This window comes from Tamandua tetradactyla, chromosome X, assembly GCF_023851605.1.
Source record: "Tamandua tetradactyla isolate mTamTet1 chromosome X, mTamTet1.pri, whole genome shotgun sequence".
Lineage (NCBI taxonomy): Eukaryota > Metazoa > Chordata > Mammalia > Pilosa > Myrmecophagidae > Tamandua > Tamandua tetradactyla.
Genome location: NC_135353.1, coordinates 63,264,483 through 63,289,365, shown reverse-complemented (window position 1 = coordinate 63,289,365; position 24,883 = coordinate 63,264,483). Strand labels below are relative to the sequence as shown.

The following is a 24,883-nucleotide window of genomic DNA, read 5'->3' as shown; positions in this document are numbered from 1 at the left end:
TTGAAAACACTTCAAAGGATAGGAATACAAGGGAACTTCCTTAAAATGATAGAGGGAATATATGAAAAACCCACAGCTAACATCATCCTCTATGGGGAAAAACTGAAAACTTTCCCCCTAAGATCAGGAACAAGACAAGGATGTCCACTATCATAGTTAGTCTATCATAGTTAGTCTTCCAGTTCATGAACATGGTATGCCCTTCCATCTATTTAGGTCTTCTGTGATTTCTTTTAACAATTTCTTGTAGTTCTCTTTGTATAGGTCTTTTGTCTCTTTAGTTAAATTTATTCCTAAATATTTTATGCTTTTGGTTGCAGTTGTAAATGGAATTCTTTTCTTGATTTCCCCCTCAGATTGTTTATTTCTAGTATATAGAAACACTACAGACTTTTTAGTGTTGTTCTTGTAACCTGACAATAAAAACCAATAATCAAATTTATCTGGAAGGGCAGGGTGCCCTAAATAGCTGAAAGTATCCTGAGAAAAAAAATGAAATTGGAAGTCTCACACTACCTGACTTTAAGGCGTATTATGAAGCTATAGTGATCAAAACAGCGTCGTAGTGGCATAAAGATAGATATATTGACCAATGGAATCGAATAGAGTGTTCAAATATAGACCCTCTCATCTATGGACAATTGATCTTTGATAAAGCAGTCAAGCCAATTCATCTGGGACAGAACAGTCTCTTCAATAAATGGTGCCTAGAGAACTGGATATCCATATGCAAAAGAATGAAAGAGGACCCATATCTCACACCTTATACAAAAGTTAACTCAAAATCGATCAAAGACCTAAACATTAGATCTAAGACCATAAAACCTTTAGAAGAAAATTAGGGAAATATCTTATAAATCTTATACTTGGAGACAGTTTTCTAGTCTTTACACCAAAGCAAGAGCATTGAAGAAAGAAATATATAAATAAGAACTCCTCAAAATTAAACACTTTATGCATCAAAGAACTTCATCAAGAAAGTAACAAGACAGCCTACACAATGGGAGACAATATTTGGAAACGACATATCAGATAAAGGCCTAGTATCCAGAATTTATAAAGAGATTGTTCAACTCAACAACAAAAGGACAGCCAACCGAATTACAAAATGGGCAAAAGACTTGAACAGACACTTCTCAGAAGAGGAAATACAAATGGCCAAAAGGCACATGAAGAGATGCTCAACTTCCCTGGCTATTAGAGAAATGCAAATCAAGACCACAATGAGATATCACCTCACACCCACCACAATGGCCATTACCAATAAAACAGAAAATGACAAGTGCTGGAGAGGATGTGGAGAAAGAGGCACACTTATCCACTATTGGTGGGAATGTCAAATGGTACAACCACTGTGGAAGGCAGTTTGGCAGTTTCTCAAAAAAATAAATATAGAATTGCCATATGACCCGGCAATACCATTGCTAGATATCTACTCAGAGGACGTGAGGGCAAGGACACAAACGGACATTTGCACACCAATGTTTATAGCAGCATTATTTACAGTTGTAAAGAGATGGAAACAGCCAAAATGTCCATCAACAGACAAGTGACTGAACAAACTGTGGTATATACATATGATGAATATTATGCAGCTGTAAGACAGAATAAAGTTATGAAGTATGTAACAACATGGATGGACCTTAAGGACATTATGCAGAGTGAGATTAGCCAGAAACCAAAGGGCAAATTCTGTATGGTCTCACTGATATGAACTGACATTAGTGAATAAACTTGGAGAATTTCGTTGGTAACAGAGACCATCAGGAGATAGAAATAGCGTAAGATATTGGGAATTGGAGCTGAAGGGATTGTGCAACAGGACTGATTGTAAAAACTCAGAAATGGACAGCACAATACTACCTAACTGTAATACAATTATGTTAAAACACTGAATGAAGCTGAATGTGAGAATGATAGAGGGAGGAGGTCTGGAGGCACAAATGAAATCAGAAAGAAAGATAGATGATAAAGATTGAGATGGTATAATCCAGGAATGCCTAGAGTGTCTGATAGTGACTAAACGTACAAAATTTAAAAATGTTTTTGCATTAGGAAGAACGAAGGAATATCATTACTGCCGGGTGCTGAAAATAGGTGATAATTAATATTTTAAAATTTCAACCTATGTGTGAGACTAAAGCAAAAAATGTTTATTTGGTACAAAAGTTATATTTTGACTAGTGCATTTCCTAATAGAACTTATGTAGACAGCTTAACTGAACACCGTCTAAGTACATGGAACCTTGAGAAGGACATGAGATTTTGTTGGTTTGTCCAGAGTGATGCCCCGATAAATCCCAGAGTGATCTGAACAGTGAATAAAAAAGTATTTGCCAAGTCCCCTTTGGGGAATGGTGAGAAAGGGTGAAAATTCAACTTCCCCAAGTTGAATTCTTGATATTCTCACAAGCAGTGTGGACAGCCAAAGGTATAGGCTGAGCCACCATTCTTGGAGTTTGTTCATTTGAAACTTAACCCCACAAAGGATAGGTCATGCCTACTTAAAATTAGGCCTAAGAATCACCCCCAGGAGAACCTCTTTTGTTGCTCAAATGTGGCCTCTCTCTCTCTCCAGCCAACGCAACAAGCAAACTCACTGCCCTCCCCCTGTCTACATGGGCCATGACTCCCATGTAGACAGTGGGCCATGACTCCCAGGGGTGTGGACCTTCCTGGCAACGTGGGACAGAAATCCTAGAATGAGCTGAGACTCAGCGTCAAGGGATTGAGAAAACCTTCTCGACCAAAAGGGGAAGAGTAAAACGAATCAAAGTGTCAATGGCTGAGAGATTCCAAACAAAGTTGAAAGGTTATCCTGGAGGTTATTCTTACACATTAAGTATATATCACCTTATTATTGAAGATGTAGTGGAGAGGCTGGTGGGAACTGCTTGAAAATGTAGAGCTGTGTTCCAGTAGCCTTGATTCTTGAAAATGATTGTATAGTGATACAGCTCTTACAATGTGACTGTGTGATTGTGAAAATGTTGTGTCTGATGTTCCTTTTATCCAGAGTATGGGTAAATAAAGGGTAAAATAAATTGGGTAGATTGAAATACTAGTGGTCAATGTGAGGGAGGGGTAAGAATTATGGGATGTATGAATTTTTTCTTTTTTCTTTTTCTGGAGTAATGAAAATGTTCTTAAAGTGATTATGGTGATGAATACTCAACTATGTGATAATATTGTGAGCCATTGATTGTATACCATGTATGGGCTGTATGTGCATGAAGATTTGTCAATAAAAATGCTTTTTTAAAAATCAAGGCTACTGAAGCCCAGTTTAACAGTTCCAGGTACTTTCCTCTAGGTTGCTCTGTAGTTTGACTTAAATCAGGTAATCTTTTGCCCCAGAAGGATTTAATTTATTGCTCCTCACACTGCTTTAGGTATCCACAATGTGCTTCTGCTTGTAGGGCAAGATAGGCTGAGCGGGGGTTGAGAGTCTTTGTTCAGTCTTTTAGGCTGCCACTTGATAGGCTGGCACTTACGTATAATCAATCTAGTATGTGCGTAGGGATTACTCTGCATTCTCTGGTACAGGGCAGGAGAATGGCCAGGAAGGAATCCATGTAACATTTCCCACAATTTTTAGTGCTGCAATTTTTCTTGATTTTGGACTCACCCAATTACTGCAATCCTTTTTTGTATATATGTTATTTTTCTGGAGTTTAGAGGAAATTTGCTCTGCCAGTTTTTGCTAGTTGTCCAAAGATTGTGGGCGAATGGCTCCCTAGAGGATCTTATGCTGTCATCTTGGTCCACAATCCAAATAAAGTTTAATTTGGGTAATATCTATTATATACACTCCACTACTTTGTGGAGTTACTTGATTATTAAATACCATTGTGCTTTAAAGGGAAGGAATTAATTCTTTGATTCGTTTCCTATGAAATGAATGGACCTTACCACTGGAAGATGAATCATGATAGATTTCCTTGGGACAAATTACAAGCTGTTGGAGTACCAACTGCTATCTAGAAACATTGCAGTTCAGTAAGTTAAGTGGTTGCTCAAAGGGAATCCATCTAAGAGAGAACATATAAAACTGCTGCTGGTAATGTCACTCATTGAGAAATAGAAATAAAGACCTTAGCCTTTCCGCTCAGGTTCCTACTGCTCTGTTGCCCTAATGCCTGGTACATAATTTTTTATTGTTAAATATAACATATATACAGAAAAAGCAATGTTTCCAAGTACATTTTGAAATAGTTATTGAACAGATTTTAACGTTTAGTATGGGTTACAGTACCACAAATTTTTGTTTTTGTTTTTTTTCTAGCTGCTCCAAGACACTGGAGACCAAAAGAAATAATAATATGGACTAGCAGTCATACTTGTTTGTTAAATCCTGTCTTCTCTGTTACACTCCTCCTCCTCTTTTTTTTTCTTGTTTGTGAAAAATAACATATATACAAAAAAGCAATGAATTTCAAAATATGTCGCAACAATTAGTTTTACAACAGATTTCAGATTTTGGTATGGGTTACAGACCTATAATTTTAGCTTTTTACTTCTAGCTGCTCTAAGGTACTGGCGACTAAAAGAAATATCAATATAATGATTCAGCATCTTATATATTGCCCTAGGTGTTCTTTATGATTGCCTGGAATGGTTTTATTTGGGGTTTGACAAGTTATGATAGGTAGCAATGTCTAACTGAAGCTTGCATAGGAATGCCCTCCAGAGTAACCTCGACTCTATTTGAACTCTCTCAGCCACTGGTACCTTATTTGTTACACTTCTTTTCCCTCTTTTGGTCAGAATGGCATTGTTGATCCCATGGTGCCAGGGCCAGACTCATCTCTGGGAGTCCTCTCCCAGCTGGTGCATCATTGTTTACTTCATTTTTTTCCTTTATTAGAGAAGTTGTGGGCTTTCAGAACAATGTGCATAAAATACAGGATTCCTATTTATTACCCCACCATTAACACCTTGCATTGGTGTGGAATTTTGTTATAATTGATGATAACACATTTTATAGTTGGAATATAAAGTCCATGGTTTAACTTAGATTCACTGTGTAGTGTAATTCCATAGATTTTTAAAAATTATTCTGTTACTATATATACAATCTAACATTTCCCCCCTTTTAATCATATTCAGGCATATATTTCAGTGCTGTTAATTGCAGTCACAATATTGTGCTTCCATCACCATCATCCATTGCCTAAACATTTCCATGATTCCAAATAGGAACCTTGCACATTTTAAGCCTTAATTTCACATTCCCTTTCCCCCCCAGTTCCCTGGTAACTTATGCTCTACATTTTGACTCTGAATTTGCTTATTCTAATTGTTTCAGATCAATGAGATTGTACAGTATTTGTCCTTTTGTGTCTGGCTTATTTCACTCAATGTGATGTATTCAAGGTTCATCTATGTTGTTGCACGTTTCACAGCTTTATTCCTTTTTATGGCTGAATATATTCCATTGTATGCATATACCACATTTTATTTATCCAGTCATTGGTTGATGGACACATGGTTTGCCTCCATCTTTTGGCAATTGTGAATAATGTTGCTGAGATCATTGGTATGCAAATATCTGTTTGATCCCTTGCTTTGAGTTCTTTTGGGTATACACCTAGAAGTGGGATTGCCAGGTCATATGGTAGTTTTGTACTTAGCTTTCTGAGGAACCATCAGACTGTCTTCCACAGTGGTTGCATGATTTACATTGCCACCAGCAATGGATGAGTGTTCTTATTTCTCTGTATCCTCTCTAACACTTGTCATTTTCTGTTTATTAATAGCAGCCATTCTAATGGGTGTGAAATAATATTTCCTTCCTTCTGCTTGCTTTAAGTTTAGTTTGCTTTCCTTTTTGTAGTTCATCCAGTTTTGAAGTTAGGTCTCTGCTTTGAAGTATTTCTTTTTTAATGGAAGTATTTAGAGCAATTAATTTTTCTCTCAGCGTTGTCTTTACTGTGTCCCATAAATTTTGGTATGTTGTATTTTCATTTTCATTCACCTCAAGTTATTTCCTAATTTTGCCTCTGTTTTTCTCTTTGACCCATTTGTTGTTTAAGGGTAGGTTTAATTTCCACATATTTGAGAATTTTCCTTTTCCCCTTATGTTACTGATTTCTAGCTTTATTCCATTGTGGTTGCAGAATATATAGTCTCTTTTCAATATTTTTAAATTTTTTTCCCCTATCATTTTTGTTTGTTTGTTTTTTGCATAAGCAGGCACCAGCATGGCAGGCGAGAACTCTGCCTGCTGAGCCACCATTGCCCGCCCTCCTGTACCATTTTATTATAAAAATTTCAAACATGCATAAAAGTTGAAAGAATTGTACAAAATATACCAGCATACACACCACCTATAGCTATCATTAAACTTTCACTATCTTTGCTCTATCACAGAGCTATCCATCTATCCATCCATCATTCCATCTTCTTTTTTCTTAATTTTTTTATTGTATAGTATAGCATATATACAAAGCAAAGAAATAAAAAAGCAGTAATTTTCAAAGCACTCTTCAACAGGTAGTTACAGAAAAGATCCCAGAGTTTGTCATCTACTATACAATCCTCTCAGATTTTTCCTTCTATCTGCTCTAGAATATAGGAGGCTAGAGGGCTTAAATATTTTTTTATCATCACAATTGACTTCTTTTCCTTCTTTTTTTTGTGAAAAATAACTTAGATACAAAAAAGCTATAAATTTCAAAGCACAGTACCACAATTTGTTGTAGAACATATTTCAGAGGTTGACATGGGTTACAATTTCACAATTTTAGGTTTTTACTTCTAGCTGCTCTAAAATACTGGAGACTAAAAGAGATATAAATTTAATTATTCAGTGTTCATATTCATTTGTTAATCCTATCTTCTCTGTATAATTCCACCATCACCTTTGATCTTTCCATCCCTCTCTTCAGGGGTATTTGGGCTAAGGCAATTCTAAATTTTTTATATTGGAAGGGTCTATCACTAATATGGGATAGGGAGATGGAACTATCTGATGTTCTGGAGAGGTTGGGCTAGGTTTCAGGCCTTATCTGGAACAGGGACCCATCTAGAGGTTGTAAATTTCTGGAAAGCTACTCTAGTGCATGGAACCATTGTGGAATCTTATATATTGCCCTAAGTGTTCTTTAGGATTGGCTGGAATGGTCCTGGTAGGGGGTTGGCAGGTTATGATAAGTAGCAAGAAAAAGACCTCTTTTTTATTCTGTGCTGACTGTGTTTCAATTGTTCAAATGAGCTATACAGATAGGTTGAATTAGATTATGCACTACAGAAAATTTCAGTTCCAGACCAAAATAAACCTTTCTTCCATTGATCTCAAAGAGTATGTGCAGTTCTAAAATATAGACTCAGTCTTCCTTACTCCTATGTTCTAAATTACTTTAATTCCAGCCTGTTCAGCTTCATTCTTATCTCTAGATATCAGGTTATATATATAAAACAGCCTCTTAAAATCCAGAAATAATAATCACCACTCCAGACTTAATGTGTCTGCTCTAAAAGCTTACAATCTAGGCCCTTGTTTTTTTTTTAATTAATTAAAAAAATAAACTAACACGACATTTAGAAATCATTCCATTCTACATATGCAGTCAGTAATTCTTAATAGCATCACATAGATGTATGATCATCATTTCTTAGTACATATGCATCGATTTAGAAAAAGAAACAGCAAGACAACAGAAAAAGAAATAAAATGATAATATACAGAAAAAATAAAAATAAAAATAAAAAATACAAAAATATATATAAAAAAACCACTATAGCTCAGATGCAGCTTCATTCAGTGTTTTAACATAATTACATTACAATTAGGTAGTATTGTGCTGTCCATTTTTTTTTTTTTTAGAAATCATACCATTCTACATATGCAATCAGTAATTCTTAACATCATCACATAGATGCATGATCATCGTTTCTTAGTACATTTGCATCGGTTCAGAAGAACTAGCAATATAACCGAAAAAGATATAGAATGTTAATATAGAGAAAAAAATAAAAGTAATAATAGTAAGAACAAAACAAAACAAAACAAAAACCTATAGCTCGGTTGCAGCTTCATTCAATGTTTTAACATGATTACTTTACAATTAGGTATTATTGTGCTGTCCATTTTTGAGTTTTTGTATCTAGTCCTATTGCACAGTCTGTATCCCATCAGCTCCAATTACCCATTATCTTACCCTGTTTCTAACTCCTGCTGAACTCTGTTACCAATGACATATTCCAAGTTTATTCTCGAGTGTCGATTCACATCATTGGGACCATACAGTATTTGTCTTTTAGTTTTTGGCTAGACTCACTCAGCATAATGTTCTCTAGGTCCATCCATGTTATTACATGCTTCATAAGTTTATCCTGTCTTAAAGCTGCATAATATTCCATCGTATGCATATACCACAGTTTGTTTAGCCACTCATCTGTTGATGGACATTTTGGCTGTTTCCATCTCTTTGCAATTGTAAATAACGCTGCTATAAACATTGGTGTGCAAATGTCCGTTTGAGTTTTTGCCCTTAATTCCTTTGAGTAGATTCCCAGTAATGGTATTGCTGGGTCGTATGGCAATTCTATATTCAGCTTTTTGAGGAACCGCCAAACTGCCTTCCACAGCGGTGGCACCATTTGACATTCCCATCAACAGTGAGTAAGTGTGCCTTTCTCCACATCCTGTCCAGCACTTGTCATTTTCTGTTTTGTTGATAATGGCCATTCTGGTGGGTGTGAGATGATATCTCATTGTGGTTTTGATTTGCATTTCTCTAATGGTCAGGGACATTGAGCATCTCTTCATGTGCCTTTTGGCCATTTGTATTTCCTCCTCTGAGAGGTGTCTATTCAAGTCTTTTTCCCATTTTGTAATTGGGTTGGCTGTCTTTTTGTTGTTGAGTTGAACAATCTCATTATAAATTCTGGATACTAGACCTTTATCTGATATGTCATTTCCAAATATTGATTCCCATTGTGTAGGCTGTCTTTCTACTTTCTTGATGAAGTTCTTTGATGCACAAAAGTGTTTAATTTTGAGGAGTTCCCATTTATTTATTTCCTTCTTCAGTGCTCTTGCTTTAGGTTTAAGGTCCATAAAACTGCCTCCAATTGTAAGATTCATAAGATATCTCCCTACATTTTCTTCTAACTGTTTTATGGTCTTAGACCTAATGTTTAGATCTTTGATCCATTTTGAGTTAACTTTTGTGTAGGGTGTGAGATATGGGTCTTCTTTCATTCTTTTGCATATGGATATCCAGTTCTCTAGGCACCATTTATTGAAGAGACTGTTCTGTCCCAGGTCAGTTGGTTTGACTGCCTTATCAAAGATCAAATGTCCATAGATGAGAGGGTCATATCTGAGCACTCTATTTGATTCCATTGGTCGATATATCTATCTTTATGCCAATACCATGCTGTTTTGACCACTGTGGCTTCATAATATGCCTTAAAGTCAGGCAGTGCAAGACCTCCAGCTTCGTTTTTTTTCCTCAAGATGTTTTTAGCAATTCGGGGCACCCTGCCCTTTCAGATAAATTTGCTTATTGGTTTTTCTATTTCTGAAAAATAAGTTGTTGGGATTTTGATTGGTATTGCATTGAATCTGTAAATCAATTTAGGTAGGATTGACATCTTAACTATATTTAATATTCCAATCCATGAACACGGTATGCCGTTCCATCTATTTAGGTCTTCTGTGATTTCCTTTAGCAGTTTTTTGTAGTTTTCTTTATATAGGTTTTTTGTCTCTTTAGTTAAATTTATTCCTAGGTATTTTATTCTTTTAGTTGCAATTGTAAATGGGATTCGTTTCTTGATTTCCCCCTCCGCTCGTTCATTGCTAGTGTATAGAAATGCTACAGATTTTTGAATGTTGATCTTGTAACCTGCTACTTTGCTGTACTCATTTATTAGCTCTAGCAGTTTTGTTGTGGATTTTTCCGGGTTTTCGACATATAGTATCATATCGTCTGCAAACAGTGAGAGTTTTACTTCTTCCTTTCCAATTTTGATGCCTTGTATTTCTTTTTCTTGTCTAATTGCTCTGGCTAGAGCCTCCAACACAATGTTGAATAATAGTGGTGATAGTGGACATCCTTGTCTTGTTCCTGATCTTAGGGGGAAAGTTTTCAATTTTTCCCCATTGAGGATGATATTAGCTGTGGGTTTTTCATATATTCCCTCTATCATTTTAAGGAAGTTCCCTTGTATTCCTATCGTTTGAAGTGTTTTCAACAGGAAAGGATGTTGAATCTTGTCAAATGCCTTCTCTGCATCAATTGAGATGATCATGTGATTTTTCTGCTTTGATTTGTTGATATGGTGTATTACATTAATTGATTTTCTTATGTTGAACCATCCTTGCATACCTGGGATGAATCCTACTTGGTCATGTTGTATAATTCTTTTAATGTGTTGTTGAATACGATTTGCTAGAATTTTATTGAGGATTTTTGCATCTATATTCATTAGAGAGATTGGCCTGTAGTTTTCTTTTTTTGTAATATCTTTGCCTGGTTTTGGTATGAGGGTGATGTTGGCTTCATAGAATGAATTAGGTAGTTTTCCCTCTGCTTCGATTTTTTTGAAGAGTTTGAGGAGAGTTGGTACTAATTCTTTCTGGAATGTTTGATAGAATTCAGATGTGAAGCCATCTGGTCCTGGACTTTTCTTTTTAGGAAGCTTTTGAATGACTGATTCAATTTCTTTACTTGTGATTGGTTTGTTGAGGTCACCTATGTCTTCTTGAGTCAAAGTTGGTTGTTCATGTCTTTCCAGGAACCCGTCCATTTCCTCTAAATTGTTGTATTTATTAGCATAAAGTTGTTCATAGTATCCTGTTATTACCTCCTTTATTTCTGTGAGGTCAGTAGTTATGTCTCCTCTTCCATTTCTGATCTTATTTATTTGCATCCTCTCTCTTCTTCTTTTTGTCAATCTTGCTAAGGGCCCATCAATCTTATTGATTTTCTCATAGAACCAACTTCTGGCCTTATTGATTTTCTCTATTGTTTACATGTTTTCAATTTCATTTATTTCTGCTCTAATATTTGTTATTTCTTTCCTTTTGCTTGCTTTGGGATTAGTTTGCTGTTCTTTCTCCAGTTCTTCCAAATGGATAGTTAATTCCTGCATTTTTGCCTTTTCTTCTTTTCTGATATAGGCATTTAGGGCAATAAATTTCCCTCTTAGCACTGCCTTTGCTGCATCCCATAGGTTTCGATATGTTGTGTTTTCATTTGCATTCGCCTCGAGGTATTTGCTAATTTCTCTAGCAATTTCTTCTTTGACCCACTCGTTGTTTAGGAGTATGTTGTTGAGCCTCCACGTATTTGTGAATTTTCTGGCACTCCGCCTATTATTGATTTCCAACTTCATTCCTCTATGATCCGAGAAAGTGTTGTGTATGATTTCAATCTTTTTAAATTTGTTAAGACTTGCTTTGTGACCCAGCATATGGTCTATCTTTGAGAATGATCCATGAGCACTTGAGAAAAAGGTGTATCCTGCTGTTGTGGGATGTAATGTCCTATAAATGTCTGTTAAGTCTAGCTCATTTATAGTAATATTCAGATTCTCTATTTCTTTATTGATCCTCTGTCTAGATGTTCTGTCCATTGATGAAAGTGGTGAATTGAAGTCTCCAACTATTATGGTATATGAGTCTATTTCCCTTTTCAGTGTTTGCAGTGTATTCCTCACGTATTTTGGGGCATTCTGGTTTGGTGTGTAAATATTTATGATTGTTATGTCTTCTTGTTTAATTGTTCCTTTTATTAGTATATAGTGTCCTTCTTTGTCTCTTTTAACTGCTTTACATTTGAAGTCTAATTTGTTGGATATTAGTGTAGCCACTCCTGCTCTTTTCTGGTTGTTATTTGCATGAAATATATTTTCCCAACCTTTCACTTTCAACCTATGTTTATCTTTGGGTCTAAGATGTGTTTCCTGTAGACAGCATATAGAAGGATCCTGTTTTTTAATCCATTCTGCCATTCTATGTCTTTTGATTGGGAATTCAGTCCATTGACATTTAGTGTTATTACTGTTTGGATAATATTTTCCTCTAACATTTTGCCTTTTGTATTATATATATCATATCTGATTTTCCCTCTTTCTACACTCTTCTCCATACCTCTCTCTTCTGTCTTTTTGTATCTGACTCTAGTGCTCCCTTTAGTATTTCTTGCAGAGCTGGTCTCTTGGTCACAAATTCTCTCAGTGATTTTTTGTCTGAGAATGTTTTAATTTCTCCCTCATTTTTGAAGGACAATTTTGCTGGATATAGGAGTCTTGGTTGGCAGTTTTTCTCTTTTAGTAATTTAAATATATCATCCCACTGTCTTCTAGCTTCCATGGTTTCTGCTGAGAAATCTACACATAATCTTATTGGGTTTCCCTTGTATGTGATGGATTGTTTTTCTCTTGCTGCTTTCAAGATCCTCTCTTTCTCTTTGACCTCTGACATTCTAACTAGTAAGTGTCTTGGAGAATGCCTATTTGGGTCTAATCTCTTTGGGGTGCACTGCACATCTTGGATCTGTAATTTTAGGTCTTTCATAAGAGTTGGGAAATTTTCAGTGATAATTTCTTCCATTAGTTTTTCTCCTCCTTTTCCCTTCTCTTCTCCTTCTGGGACACCCACAACACATATATTTGTGCGGTTCATATTGTCCTTGAGTTCCCTGATACCCTGTTCAAATTTTTCCATTCTTTTCCCGATAGATTCTGTTTCTTTTTGGAATTCAGATGTTCCATCCTCCAAATCACTAATTCTATCTTCTGTCTCTTTAAATCTATCCTTGTAGGTATCCATTGTTTTTTCCATCTTTTCTACTTTATCCTTCACTTCCATAAGTTCTGTGATTTGTTTTTTCAGTTTTTCTATTTCTTCTTTATGTTCAGCCCATGTCCTCTTCATGTACTCCCTCAATTTATTGATTTCATTTTTGAAGAGGTTTTCCATTTTTGTTCGTATATTCAGCATTAGTTGTCTCAGCTCTTGTATCTCAGTTGAACTATTGGTTTGTTCCTTTGACTGGGCCATATTCTCAATCTTCTGAGCGTGGACAGTTATCTTCTGCTGCTGGCGTCTGGGCATTTAGTCAGATTTCCCTGGGTGTCGGACCCAACAAGGTTGTAAGATTTTTCTGTGAAATCTCTAGGTTCTGTTTTTCTTATCCTGCCCAGTAGGTGGCGCTCGTGGCACACGTTTGTCTCAAGTGTTTGGAATAGATCCCCCCGGTTACCGATCTCCGCAGCCTGGGGATTTCCAATCCAATTCTCTCCGTTGGTTCAGGGGCTGTGCATGGTGGGGACGTCAGCCGCCGCAGCTTGAGAGGACCCTGTGGTTGGTCTCTGGCCGCAGCGGGCCCGGGAAATTCGCCACCGGACCAGGATGTCGCCCCCGGGGGAGGGGCGTCGGTCACCGGCCGCCGCGGCCTGGGGAATTCCCCACCGGACCAGGAATCCGCCCGCAGGGGGGGCCACCGCGGCTTGGATAGTCCTCTGATCCGAGACTCGTAGCCGCGGACTCAAAGCCGAGACTCGAAGCTGCCCGCAAAAGAGGGGCGCTGGCCGCTTCGGCTTGGGAAACTTGCCTCTCCGAGACTCTCAGCTGGCCCGGGAAGGAGGGAGGGAGTAGCTCCGACCGCCGCAGCTGCCGCTGCTCGGGAAATCGCGCGCCGCTCGGGGATCTCACCGCAGCCGAGTCTCGCAGTCAGACTAGCCAGTCCAGACTGGGGTACACTGTGTGTCCATTCCCTGCCGTAGCCCCGGGAGCTGTTCTGCACTGTTTCAGTTCACCTAGTAGTTGCTTTGGAGGAGGAGGAACTAAGACGCACGTACCTTACTAAGCCGCCATCTTGGAACTCCCCTTGTTTTCTTATAAGCATTTTCTAAAGGTGACCATGCCATCCTTGTTCTTTTGTTTCTGGCTTATTTTGTCTCACCAAATGTCCCACAGGTTCATTTGCATTGTTGCATGCCTCCCGACTTTGTTCCTTTTTGTAGCAGCACAACCTTCATTCATAAGTATACACCATCATTCATCAATCTACTTCTCCATCAGTGTACTCTTCAGCCACCTGCATTCATCGGGCATCAGGTATACGGTTCAAAGTCCATAGTCCATCAACATTCTCAATTTTAGATAATTTCTTTGTTCCCAAGAAAAAGAAAACCAATAAACACACCCTTGCCAAGTAGGAAATCTAAACCTCCTCTTAACTCTTGCCCCTCCCCCCATTATTTATGTCTACTGTTTCTGTGGTAGTGCTGATGGTTTCCTTCTGAACCTAACTCATAACATGTAATAGTAGTTTTCCCCCTGTACCCTGGACTTTAAACACTCTCTGTACAAGAATCATATCTTCAAAGTAATTCTTGTGAGAACTAATTCATATTTCTAGTGTTAATCAGTGGGACATGTAGGTCTATACAACCCCTTTCAATCTTGTTCATCTTCAATATGGTAATATTACTTATAGACCCACTAGAGAACCACCTTCACTCCTATCTATTCCCTCTCATTGGAATTCAACCTCATTAGCTAACAGTTCACCCATCTCTAGCTTCTTTGTATCTCTAAATCCCCTATAATCTGTGTGATAAGCCTCTGATTATACTTTTATGCTGGTCATAAAAGTGGAATCATATGGTATGTATCCTTTTGTGTCTGGCTAATTTCACTCAGCATTATGTCCTCAAGGCTCATCCATCTTGTCATGTGCTTTGGACATCATTTTGTCTTGCTGCATAATATTCCATCATATGTATATACCACATTTTGTTGATCCACTCGTCTGTTGATGGGCATTTGGTTTGTTTCCATCTTTTGGCAATTGTGAATAATGCTGCTATGAACATCGGTGTTCAAAGGTCTGTTTGTGTCATTGCTTTCAGCTCTTCTGGGTATATACCACATAGTGCTATTGCTGGGTCATAGGGCAACTCGATATTTAGTTTCCTAAGGAACCTCAAGTCTTCCATAGTGGCTGCACCATTATACATTCTCACCAGCAGTGCATAAGTGTCCCAGTTTCTCTACATCCTCTCCAACATTTATGGTTTCCTGTTTCTTTAATAGCAACCATTCTTATAGGTGTGAGGTGGTATCTCATTGTAGTCTTGATCTGCATTTCCCTTATAGCCAATGAAAATGAGCATCTCTTCATGTGCTTTTGAGCCATCTATATTTGCTCTTCAGAAAAATTCCTTTTCATAACTTTAGCCCATTTTATAATTGGGTTGTTTGTTCTTTTGTTTTTGAGTTGTATGATTTCTTTGTATATACGGGAAATCAAACATTTGTCCAATATGTGATTTCCAAATATTTTCTCCCGTTGAGTTGACTGCTTCTTCACGTTTTTTGACAAAGCCTTTTGAGGTGCAGAAGCATTTGATTTTGAGGAGTTCCTATCTATTTATTTTTTTCTTTTGTTGCTTGAGCTTTGGATGTAACATTTAGGACGCTACCTCCTACTACTAGGTCTTGAAGATGTTTCCCTACATTTTCTTCTAGAAGCTTTATGGTGCTAGTTCTTATGTTTAGGTGTTTGATCCATTTTGTGTTAGTTTTTGTGTCAGATGAAAGATAGGGTTCATCTTTCATTCTTTTGGCTATTGATATCCAGTTCTTCCATGCCCAATTATGGAAAGGACTAAATTTGTCCCAGTTCAAAGGATTTGGGGGCCTTGTCAAAAATCAGTTGACCTAGATTTGGTATTCTATTTCTGCATTCTTGATTCAGTTCCAGTTGTCAGTGCTTCTATGTTTGTGCCAGTACCGTGCTGTTTTGACCACTGGCTTTATAATAGGTTTTAAAGTCAGGGAGTGTTAATCCTCCCACTTCGTACTTCCTTTTTAGGTTGCATTTAGCTATTTGGGGTCTCTTTTCCTTCCAGATGAATTTGGTAATTAGCTTTTCCAAATCTTCAAAATAGATTGTTGGAATTTTGATTGGTACGCTGTTGAATCTGTAGATCAATTTTGGAAGAATTGACATCTTAAATATATTTAGCCTTCCTATCCATGTGCAAGGAATGTGTTTCTGCCTATTTAGATTTCCTTTGATTTTTCTTTAGTTTTCTCTACACAAGCCCTTTACCTCCCTAGTAAAGTTCATTCCTAAGGACTTGATTCTTTTAGCTGCTATTTGACTGTAATTTTTTCCTTAACTGACTTCTCAGCTGCATCATTGCTTGTGTATAGAAATGTTAGTGATTTTTGCACATTAATTTTATATCCCGCCACCTTTCTGAATTTGTTTATTAGCTTAATTAGCTTTGCTGTAGATTTCTCAGGATCTTCTAAGTATAGTATTATATTATCTGCAAATAATGAGAGTTTTACTTCTTCCTTTCCAGTTTGGATGCCTTTTATTTCTTTTTCCTGCCTGATTGCTCTATTTAGAACTTCTGGTACAATGTTAAATAATAGTGGTGACAGTGGGCATCCTTATCTTGTTCCTGATCTTAGAGAGAAAGCTTTCAGTCTCTCTCCATTGAGTACGATGCTGGCTATTGGTTTTTCATATATTTCCTTTATCATATAGAGGTAGTTACCTTTGATTCTGATCTTTTGGAGTGTTTTTATCAGAAAAGGATGCTGAATTTTGTCAAATGCTTTTTCAGCATCAATCGAGATGGTCATGTGACTTTTCCCTTTTGATTTGCTAATGTGCTGTATTAAATTAATTGATTTTCTTGTGTTGAACCATCCTTGCATTCCTGGTATAAACCCCACTTGGTCATGGTGTATAATTCTTTTAATGTGTTGTTGGATTTTAATTTGCTAATATTTTACTGAGAATTTTTGCATCTATGTTCATTAGGAAGATTGGCCTGTAGTTTTCCTTTCTTATAGCATCTTTACTCAGTTTTGGTATTGAAATGATATTAGCTTGATAAAATGAGTTAAGTAGAGTTCCTTTTACCTCAATTTTTTGGAAAAATTTGAGCAAGATTAGGTTAGTTCTTTCTGGAATGTTTGATAAAATTCCTCTGTGAAGCCATCTGGCTTTGGGCTTTTCTCTGTAGGAAGATTTTTGATGACTGAATCTCTTTACTTGTGATTGTTTTTTTGAGACCTTCTATTTCTTCCTGAGTCAGTGTAGCTTGTTTGTATGTCTCCAGGAATTTGTCCATTTCATCTAAGTTGTCTAGTTTGTTGGCGTATAGTTGTTCCTGGTATCCTTTCATGATTTATTTTATTTCTTTAGGGTCTGTGGTAACGCACCCCTTCTTGTTTCTGATTTTGTTTATTTGCATCCTCTCTCTCTCTTTTTTTTTTTTGTCAGTCTTGCTAGTGGCCCATCAATTTTATTGATTTTCTCAAAGAACCAACTTTTAATTTTATTAATTATTTCTGTTGTTCTTTTATTCTCCCATTCATTTATCTCTGCTTTAATCTTTGTTATTTCTCTTCTTCTGTTTCCTTTGTGGTTAGTTTGCTGTTCTTTCTCAAGTTCCTCTTGGTGTGCTGTTAAGTCCTCGATTTTTGCACTTTTTTGTTTTTTAATATAGGCATTTAGGGCAATAAATTTCCCTCTCAGCACAGCCTTTGCCAGACCCCATAAGTTCTGGTAAGTTGTATTCTCATTTTCATTTATCTCCAGATAGCTACTGATTTCTTTAGCAATTTCTTTTTTGACCCACTGGTCATTTAAGAGTGTGTTATTTAATCTACATATATTTGTGAATATTCTCCTTCTTTGGTGGTTATTGAGATTTGCTTTATCCCATTGTGATCAGAGAAAGTGCTTTGAATAATTTCAATATCTTTAAATTTATAAAGACCTGTTTTGTGCCCCAGCATATGGTCTATCCTGGAGAATGTTCTATGAGCACTATAGAAGAATGTATAAGCTTGTGCTGTGGGGTGCAATGACCTATATACGTCTGTCAGGTCTAATTGATTTATCAAGTTATTTAACTTTTCTATTTCCTTGTTGATCTTCTGTCTGGTTGTTCTATCTATAGAAGAGAGTGGTGTATTGAAGTCTCCTACTATTGTTAAAACATCTCTTGCTCCCTTCAGTTTTTTCAATGTCTGTCTCATGTATATTGGAGCTCCTTGATTGGAGCACAAACACTTATGATTGGTTCATCTTCTTGGTGAATTGACCCTTTAATTAATATATAGTGTCTTCTTTGTCTCTTATGGTGTCTTTACATTTAAAGTCTATTTTATCCAATATTAGTATAGCTACTCCTGCTTTCTTTTGGTTATAACTTGAGTGGAAAATCTTTTTCCATCCTTTCACTTTCAATCTATTCGTATCCTTGTCTTTAAGATGTGTCTCTTGTAAGCAGCATATACCTGGATTATGCTTCTTAATCCATTCTGCTAATCTGTATCTTTTAATTGGTAAATTTAGTCCATTAACATTCAAAGTTATTAATGGAAAGACAGTTCTTGAATCCACCATCTTATCTTTTTTATTTTATTTGTCAGATATATATATATTGTTTTCCCTCTTTCCCTTTTATTCTTTAAATTACCCTTAGTGGTAATCTTCAATTTTGTGCTCTCCTCCAGCCTTCCCTCTGCTGTCTTTTTTTTTTCAGCCAGTAGAACTCCTTTTAGTATTTCTTGTAAAGCCAGTCTCTTATTGACAGATTCTTTCAGGACTTCTTTGTCTGTGAAAATTTTAATCTCTCCCTCAGTTTTGAAGGACAGTTTGGCTGTGTGCAGAATTATTGGCTGGTAGTCTTTCTCTTTCAGGATCTTGAATATATCATACCACAGCCTTCTCACCTCCAGGGTGCAAGTTGAGTAGTCTGAACTCAGTCTTATTTGGTTTCCCTTGCATATAGTAGATTGTTTTTCTCTTGCTGTTTTCAGGGTTTTCTGCTTCACTTCAACGTTTGACAGACTGATTAATATATGCTTTGAGGAAATTCTATTTGAATTTATTCTATTTGAAGTTCTTTGGACTACTTTGACTTGTATATTTATGTCCTTTATGAGGTTTGGGAAGTTTTCCCCCATTATATCCTCAACTACTCTTCCTAGCCCTTTACTCCTCTCTTCTCCTTCTGGGACACAAATGATTCTTATATTTGCATGCTTTGTTTTGTCTATCATTTTCCTGAGATCCAATTCAAATTTTTCCATCTTTTTTGCAATTTGCTGTTTTGAGTCTTCAAAGTCAGTTTTCCTGTCCTCTATATCACTTATTCTTTCTTCTTCCTCTTCAAATCTGGTGTTGTGTGCCTTAAGTATGTTTTTCATTTGGTTAACAGAGTCTTTAATCTCTGTGATATCCACTATTTTTCTATTTATTCTTTCAAATTCCTCTTTATGCTCTTCTCCTGTCTTCTTGAACTCCTTTATGTCATTTGCTATCCCACTTATTTTATTAAGTAGAGTTATATGAACATCTTTGATTAGTTGTTCCAGTGTCTGTGTCTCCTCTGGTGTTTTAATTTGGTCATCAGGCAGGGCTATATCTGTCTGCATTGTGATATGCTTAGTGATCTTCTGCTGACTTCATGTCATGTAAATATCTTGATTGATTTACTTTGGGAGTTGATTTCTTTCAGTAGTGTAAGGCCCTGTGTTTGAGGGATGGCTGTACAGCAGGGAGCAGGGTACAGGGTGGGGCACTCAGTGTGGTGATTTGTTTCATGGCAGGTGTAGATGTAGGCTGGGGATGTTACGCTGATGCTTGTAAACGTGGGCTCCCAGCAGCCAGGGAGGATGTAGCTGTGAGGGTGCACCAGCCTGGAGTGTGTATCCCTGGTGTGCATTTGTCTAAGGCCGGGGCCCTCTGTGCACATGTGTAGAGCTATGGCAGCAGGTCAGCATATCAGCCTTATGCCTTTGTGGATTGGGAGCAGATGTGACCCATCTGTGCAGGTCAGCCAATATTTTTGAATTTTTTGAGTCTTGTTTTGTGACCCGGTATATGCACCCCTGTGCATTTGAGAAGAATGTTTATTCTGTTTTTATGGGTGCAGTGTTTTATATATGTCTGTTAGGGCTAGCTGGTTTAGTGAATCATTCAAATCTTGTACTTCCTTATTGATATTCTAGCCTGGCATTCTATCCATTATTGAGAGTGGTGTATTAAAGTCTCCTATTATTTTTTAACTGTTTTTAATTGCATAATATAATATATATATAAAGCAAAGAAAGAGAAAAGCAATAGTTTTCAAAGCTCTCTTCAACAAATAGTAGCAGGACAGATCCCAGAGTTTGTCATGGGCTACCATGCCAGCATCTCAGATTTTTCCTTCTATCTGCTCCAGAACACTGGAGGCTAGAAGGAATAAGTATTTTTTATCATCACAATTTACTTTTTTTCTTTTTTGTGAAATATAATATATATACAAAAAAGTAATAAATTTCAAAGCACAGCAGAACGATTAGTTATAGAACAGATTTCAGAGTTTGGTATGGGTTACAGTTCCACAATTTTAGGTTTTTGCTTCTAGCTGCTCTAAGATACTAGAGACTAAAAGAAATATCAGTATAGTGATTCAGCAATCATACTCATTTGTTAAACCCTACCTTCTCTGTATAACTCCACCCTCACCTTTGATATTACTCCCACTCTTTAGGGGTATTTGGGCTGTGTCCAGTCTAACTTTTTTGCATTGGAAGGGGCTGTCAGTAATATGGGATAGAAAAAGATAGAACTAGCTGGTATTCTAAAGAGGCTGGCCCCTCTAGGTTTTGGGAATTATTTGTTCCAGAGACCCATCTAGAGGTTGTATGTTTCCAGAAAGTTACCCTACTTCCTGGAACCTTTGTAGAATCTTATACATTGCCCTAAATGTTCTTTAGGATTGGCTGGATGGCATGGGTTGATCCCATGGTGCCAGGGCTGGACTCATCCCTGGGAGTTATCTACCATGCCGCCAGGGAGACTTTCACCCCTGGATGTCATGTTCCACATAGAGTGGAGGGCAATGATTTCACTTGCAGAGTTGGACTTAGAGAGAGCAAGGCCAATCTGAGCAATAAGAGAGGTCTTCCAGAAGTAACTCTTAGGAATACTTATGGGTAGGCTAAGCATCTATGCTACATACATAAGCTTCACAAGAGTAAGTCTCAAGATCAAGGGCTTAGTTTAATGATTTGGGTGTCCATAAAGTTTGACACAGTATCAGGGGTTTCCCTGGTAGTAAAAGTTAATAGTTCCATTTTTTCCCTCCCATCTCTCAAGGGGCTTCTTTGCCCATATTTTTTTTATTATCTTCTTAGTATATCCAGGCCTTACTTTAAGCTATACAGGATTAAATGCCCTTATTCTTATTCTGGGCTCCCTGTGTTTCAGTTGTTTAAATGAGCTATCGAGACAGGTTGAATTAAATTATCTGCTAAAGAAAATTTAGGTTCTGGACAAAATAAACCTTCTTCCTTTGGTCTCAAAGAGTTGGTGAGGTTCTAAAATGTAGACAGTGTCTTCCTTACCCCTGTGTTCTGAATTACTTTAGTCCTGACCTGGTTGGTTTTGTTCTTATCTCTAAATACCAAGTTATACATGTATAAAACATCCCCTCAAAATCCAGAAATAACAATTATCGCTCTGGACTAAATGTGACTGCTATAAGAGCTTACAATCTAGGCCCCTGTTTTCTCATAAATGTTTTCTAAAGGAGACCATACAATAATTGTTCTGTTGTTTCTGGCTCATTTTGCATCACCCTAAAGTCTCATAAGAACTGTCAGTTTCTCCCTTCAAATCTGTCAGTATTTGCTTCATGTATTTTGGGGCTCTTCTGTTAGGTGCATATATATTAATTGTTACATCTTCCTGTTTAAGTGTCCCCTTTTCAGTATGTAATGGCCATCTTTGTCCCTCCTGTTTTTGACTTATCTACTTTTTCTGATATTAGTGTAGCCACCCAAACTTTCTTTTAGTTACTCCTCACATGGTACATTTTTTCTATCCTTTTACCAATAACCTACTTGTATCTTTCACTTTAAGGTGAGTCTCTTGCAGATAGCATATAGTTGGGTCTTTTTTTTTTTTTTTTTTTTTACCAATTCTGTTGATTTCTGCCTTTTGAGAGCAGAGTTAATTTATTTACATTTAAAGTCACTACTGATAATACAGGTCTTCTGCCATTTTGCTTCTTAGCCTTTTTAAGCCTCATACCTTTTTTTGTCCCTCACTTCTGTTGAAACCTACTTTTATATTTATTTCCTTTCTTATGTTCTGCCATATTGAGTGTCTTCTCATTTCTGCCTGAATATATTTTTCATTTATGACACATCATTGTTTTTTCCCTTTCTTATGCATTTATTTTCCCAAAATCCACGTAAGAAAATAAATATGCAATCCTTCCCTTCTTTTGTGGGATAATTCAGATATATGTTAAGTATATCTTATTCCTGAATACAAGAAAAAACAAAACGGCAATTATGCTTATTACGTCATATTTTTAAGGGAAAAAATTGAGACATTCCTGTACCACATACTAGAAAATGCACCAATTTTTTGCTTTCTTTAGGTATTAACGTGTCTTTGGTCTAAACAATCTATTGTTTTAAGTATCACTATATATAGCTTAATAAACATAAAGGAGCAACAAAAAATTAAAACTAAGTGAATATATTCCCTCTTGAGAAAATTTGTAAAATATTTGCAAGTTGGGTGATCTCTTCCTAGTATCATGGCCCTGTAGGAAAAGGTCACCAAACTCAAATGGAAGCTACTTTTCTGAATGAAATTCTGTTTGACCCATTTTGATGTGCCTATTAATTGGAGTGAAACCAACCTTTCTAATAAGTGCCAAAATGAAGTCCACAGATACATTTTTTCTCTTGTGGAAACTATCTAAGCACAATCTTTATTACTCAGTGTTTCTAAACTGGTATCTTTCTCTAGAAGAAGAGCTCTTTGCAAGGTTGGAAAGCATTTGCAGTTAAAACTTACAATGTTTTGGCAATTCATTATTTCTTCTGTATGTGGGTCCTTGCAATTTTTACATACTAATCTGTTCTGTAGTCCTACCATTAGCAAGAGTCAAAGAGCTCTTGGCTCAGTCTTCCCCATCTTGCTCTAGCAACTCTCCTTTTGTCCTGACAACAAAAGGAAAGGTAGTCACCATGGCTCACTGGTCTTACAAGGTTGTTGACTCCTTTACATATAGTCTTCTAAGATAATGCTTCCAGCATACTTTTCTATTTTCATGTTGGGAAAGGAAAGAAATTAAAGCAAAATGTTTCCTCTGTCATCCAAGTTATCTAATTTCATTGGTACCTTGAAAAAGGATATTGATTTCACTCTGGCCACGTAGTTGGGATTTTCTTTACATTAAATGTTCTTAAAATAGAACCCTGTGTCTTATTTCATTTATTGATTGTTTTGTACCTTATAAAGATGTAGTACATTTCTGATTTATTAATATTATTTTTGCATAGAACCGTAGTCATAACACCAGATATTTGCATCATCCCCTATGTGTTGCAGAACACTTTCACAGATATTCTCTCATTTAATTCTTAACATACCTACTTTTAGTAAGCAGGGTATGTGCTATTATCCCCAGTCTATAGATGAAATTTGGATTAGGTAACTAGAAAGTGGTCTTCTGATGCCTAATCTAGTGCTCTTTCCTCTGTTTTACATTGCTGTTCTTTATGCTTAGATCTTCGTAATGTATATGTTAAAAAGTTAAGAGCCTCCCAAATCTTTTTGATGATTTCCTTTGGTGGCATTTCTTTCCTACCTAAGGTAAGACTGGCTTTCCTGAGAAGTTCAGGGACACGGAAGTGAGCTGTGTAAAGCAAGGTTTGGTCAGGCAGATGATGAAACGTAATGGACTAAGTGTTGGTAGTTATACATGGCAATTATCTAAAAAAAAAATTGCATGTATACCTAGAAGTCTCCAAGCAAAAAACCTAAGGGCAAGTTTTGGTTTTTTGTGTGTTTGTTTTGTCTTTAGCCATAGAACTCCTTTTGGTTAACTCAGCACTACCTTTGCATGTTCCAACCCTATATCCAAATTCTATTTGATCTCTAGGTATATATCTTGCTTCTTTTTTCAGAGCATATATGTTTGCCCATCTTAAATGATCCCCAAATGTGCCAATGTTTAGGGAAAGGAGAATTTAAAGAACCCATATTCATTTCCTTCCTTTTGCCAACAGGGGGAACAGGCCCTTCATCAGATGCTGGCTGGGGATGTATGCTACGTTGTGGACAGATGATGCTGGCTCAAGCCCTTATCTGTAGACACTTGGGAAGGGGTGAGTTAAATTTGTCCTATAAATTGCCTCCAAAGCCACTGCAATGTCATTTGTTGCTGCCAGTTTAACATTGATATTGAGCTTTAGGAACACTCAGAAACAAAACCACCAGGTCCTAAAATGCTCTCTGAAAGCTCAAATGTTAGAGCTCAGAAGTTGACAAGGTCCCTCATAAGAGGAAACAGCTGGTATTTCCTTGAGTGACTTACCAGACCAGAGAGAGTTATTTTTCTGGGACAAAATTGAACATTGAGACAGGTGTGTCTTTTAGAGTTTCTTTACTATTGTTAAAGTGAGTCCTTAAATATATCAGGTAACAAAGTGAGCAGGGAAAGGGTGTGGTGGTAAGTCTGTTTCTTGACCTCGTTTGAAATATCCACCTGGTTAAGGATGTAAGTGACCTAAAGGAGGTGCCTAATGAGGGAGTTGGCTCTATTTCGGTTTTGGTTCACTAAGGCTGTCTATTTGATGATGAAGGAATCCTTAAATTAGCTTCCTCAGGAGCCCACTTCATTAAGAACCTTCTGGTAATCATTGTTGATTGAATTTTGAATCTTGCTTTCTTAAGAATTGTGCATGCTTCCCTGTCAGCATCTGAAAGATGACTCTCACTGGATGTCAGTCAAACACTTGGGTGAAAGTCCATTTTAGCCTGGGGATGAGGGAGTGAAAGGACACTGTGCCAGTTTGAAAGGAGGCATGTTT

The 24,883-nt window shown here is 36.9% G+C and overlaps 1 protein-coding gene across 5 annotated transcripts in view; it reads left to right on the top strand.

The window, feature by feature from the left end:
- The window catches only part of ATG4A (autophagy related 4A cysteine peptidase), a 123,772-nt gene that overhangs the window by 79,139 nt on the left and 19,750 nt on the right, over nt 1-24,883 (top strand). For 4 of the 5 annotated variants that reach the window (XM_077145881.1, XM_077145884.1, XM_077145882.1 and 1 more), the window contains one exon: nt 24,080-24,178. In XM_077145881.1, the coding sequence (XP_077001996.1) occupies nt 24,080-24,178 (99 nt within the window). Of the gene's footprint in view, nt 1-24,076; nt 24,179-24,883 lie in introns of those variants that run through there. The other variant, XM_077145885.1, reaches the window with a different exon arrangement.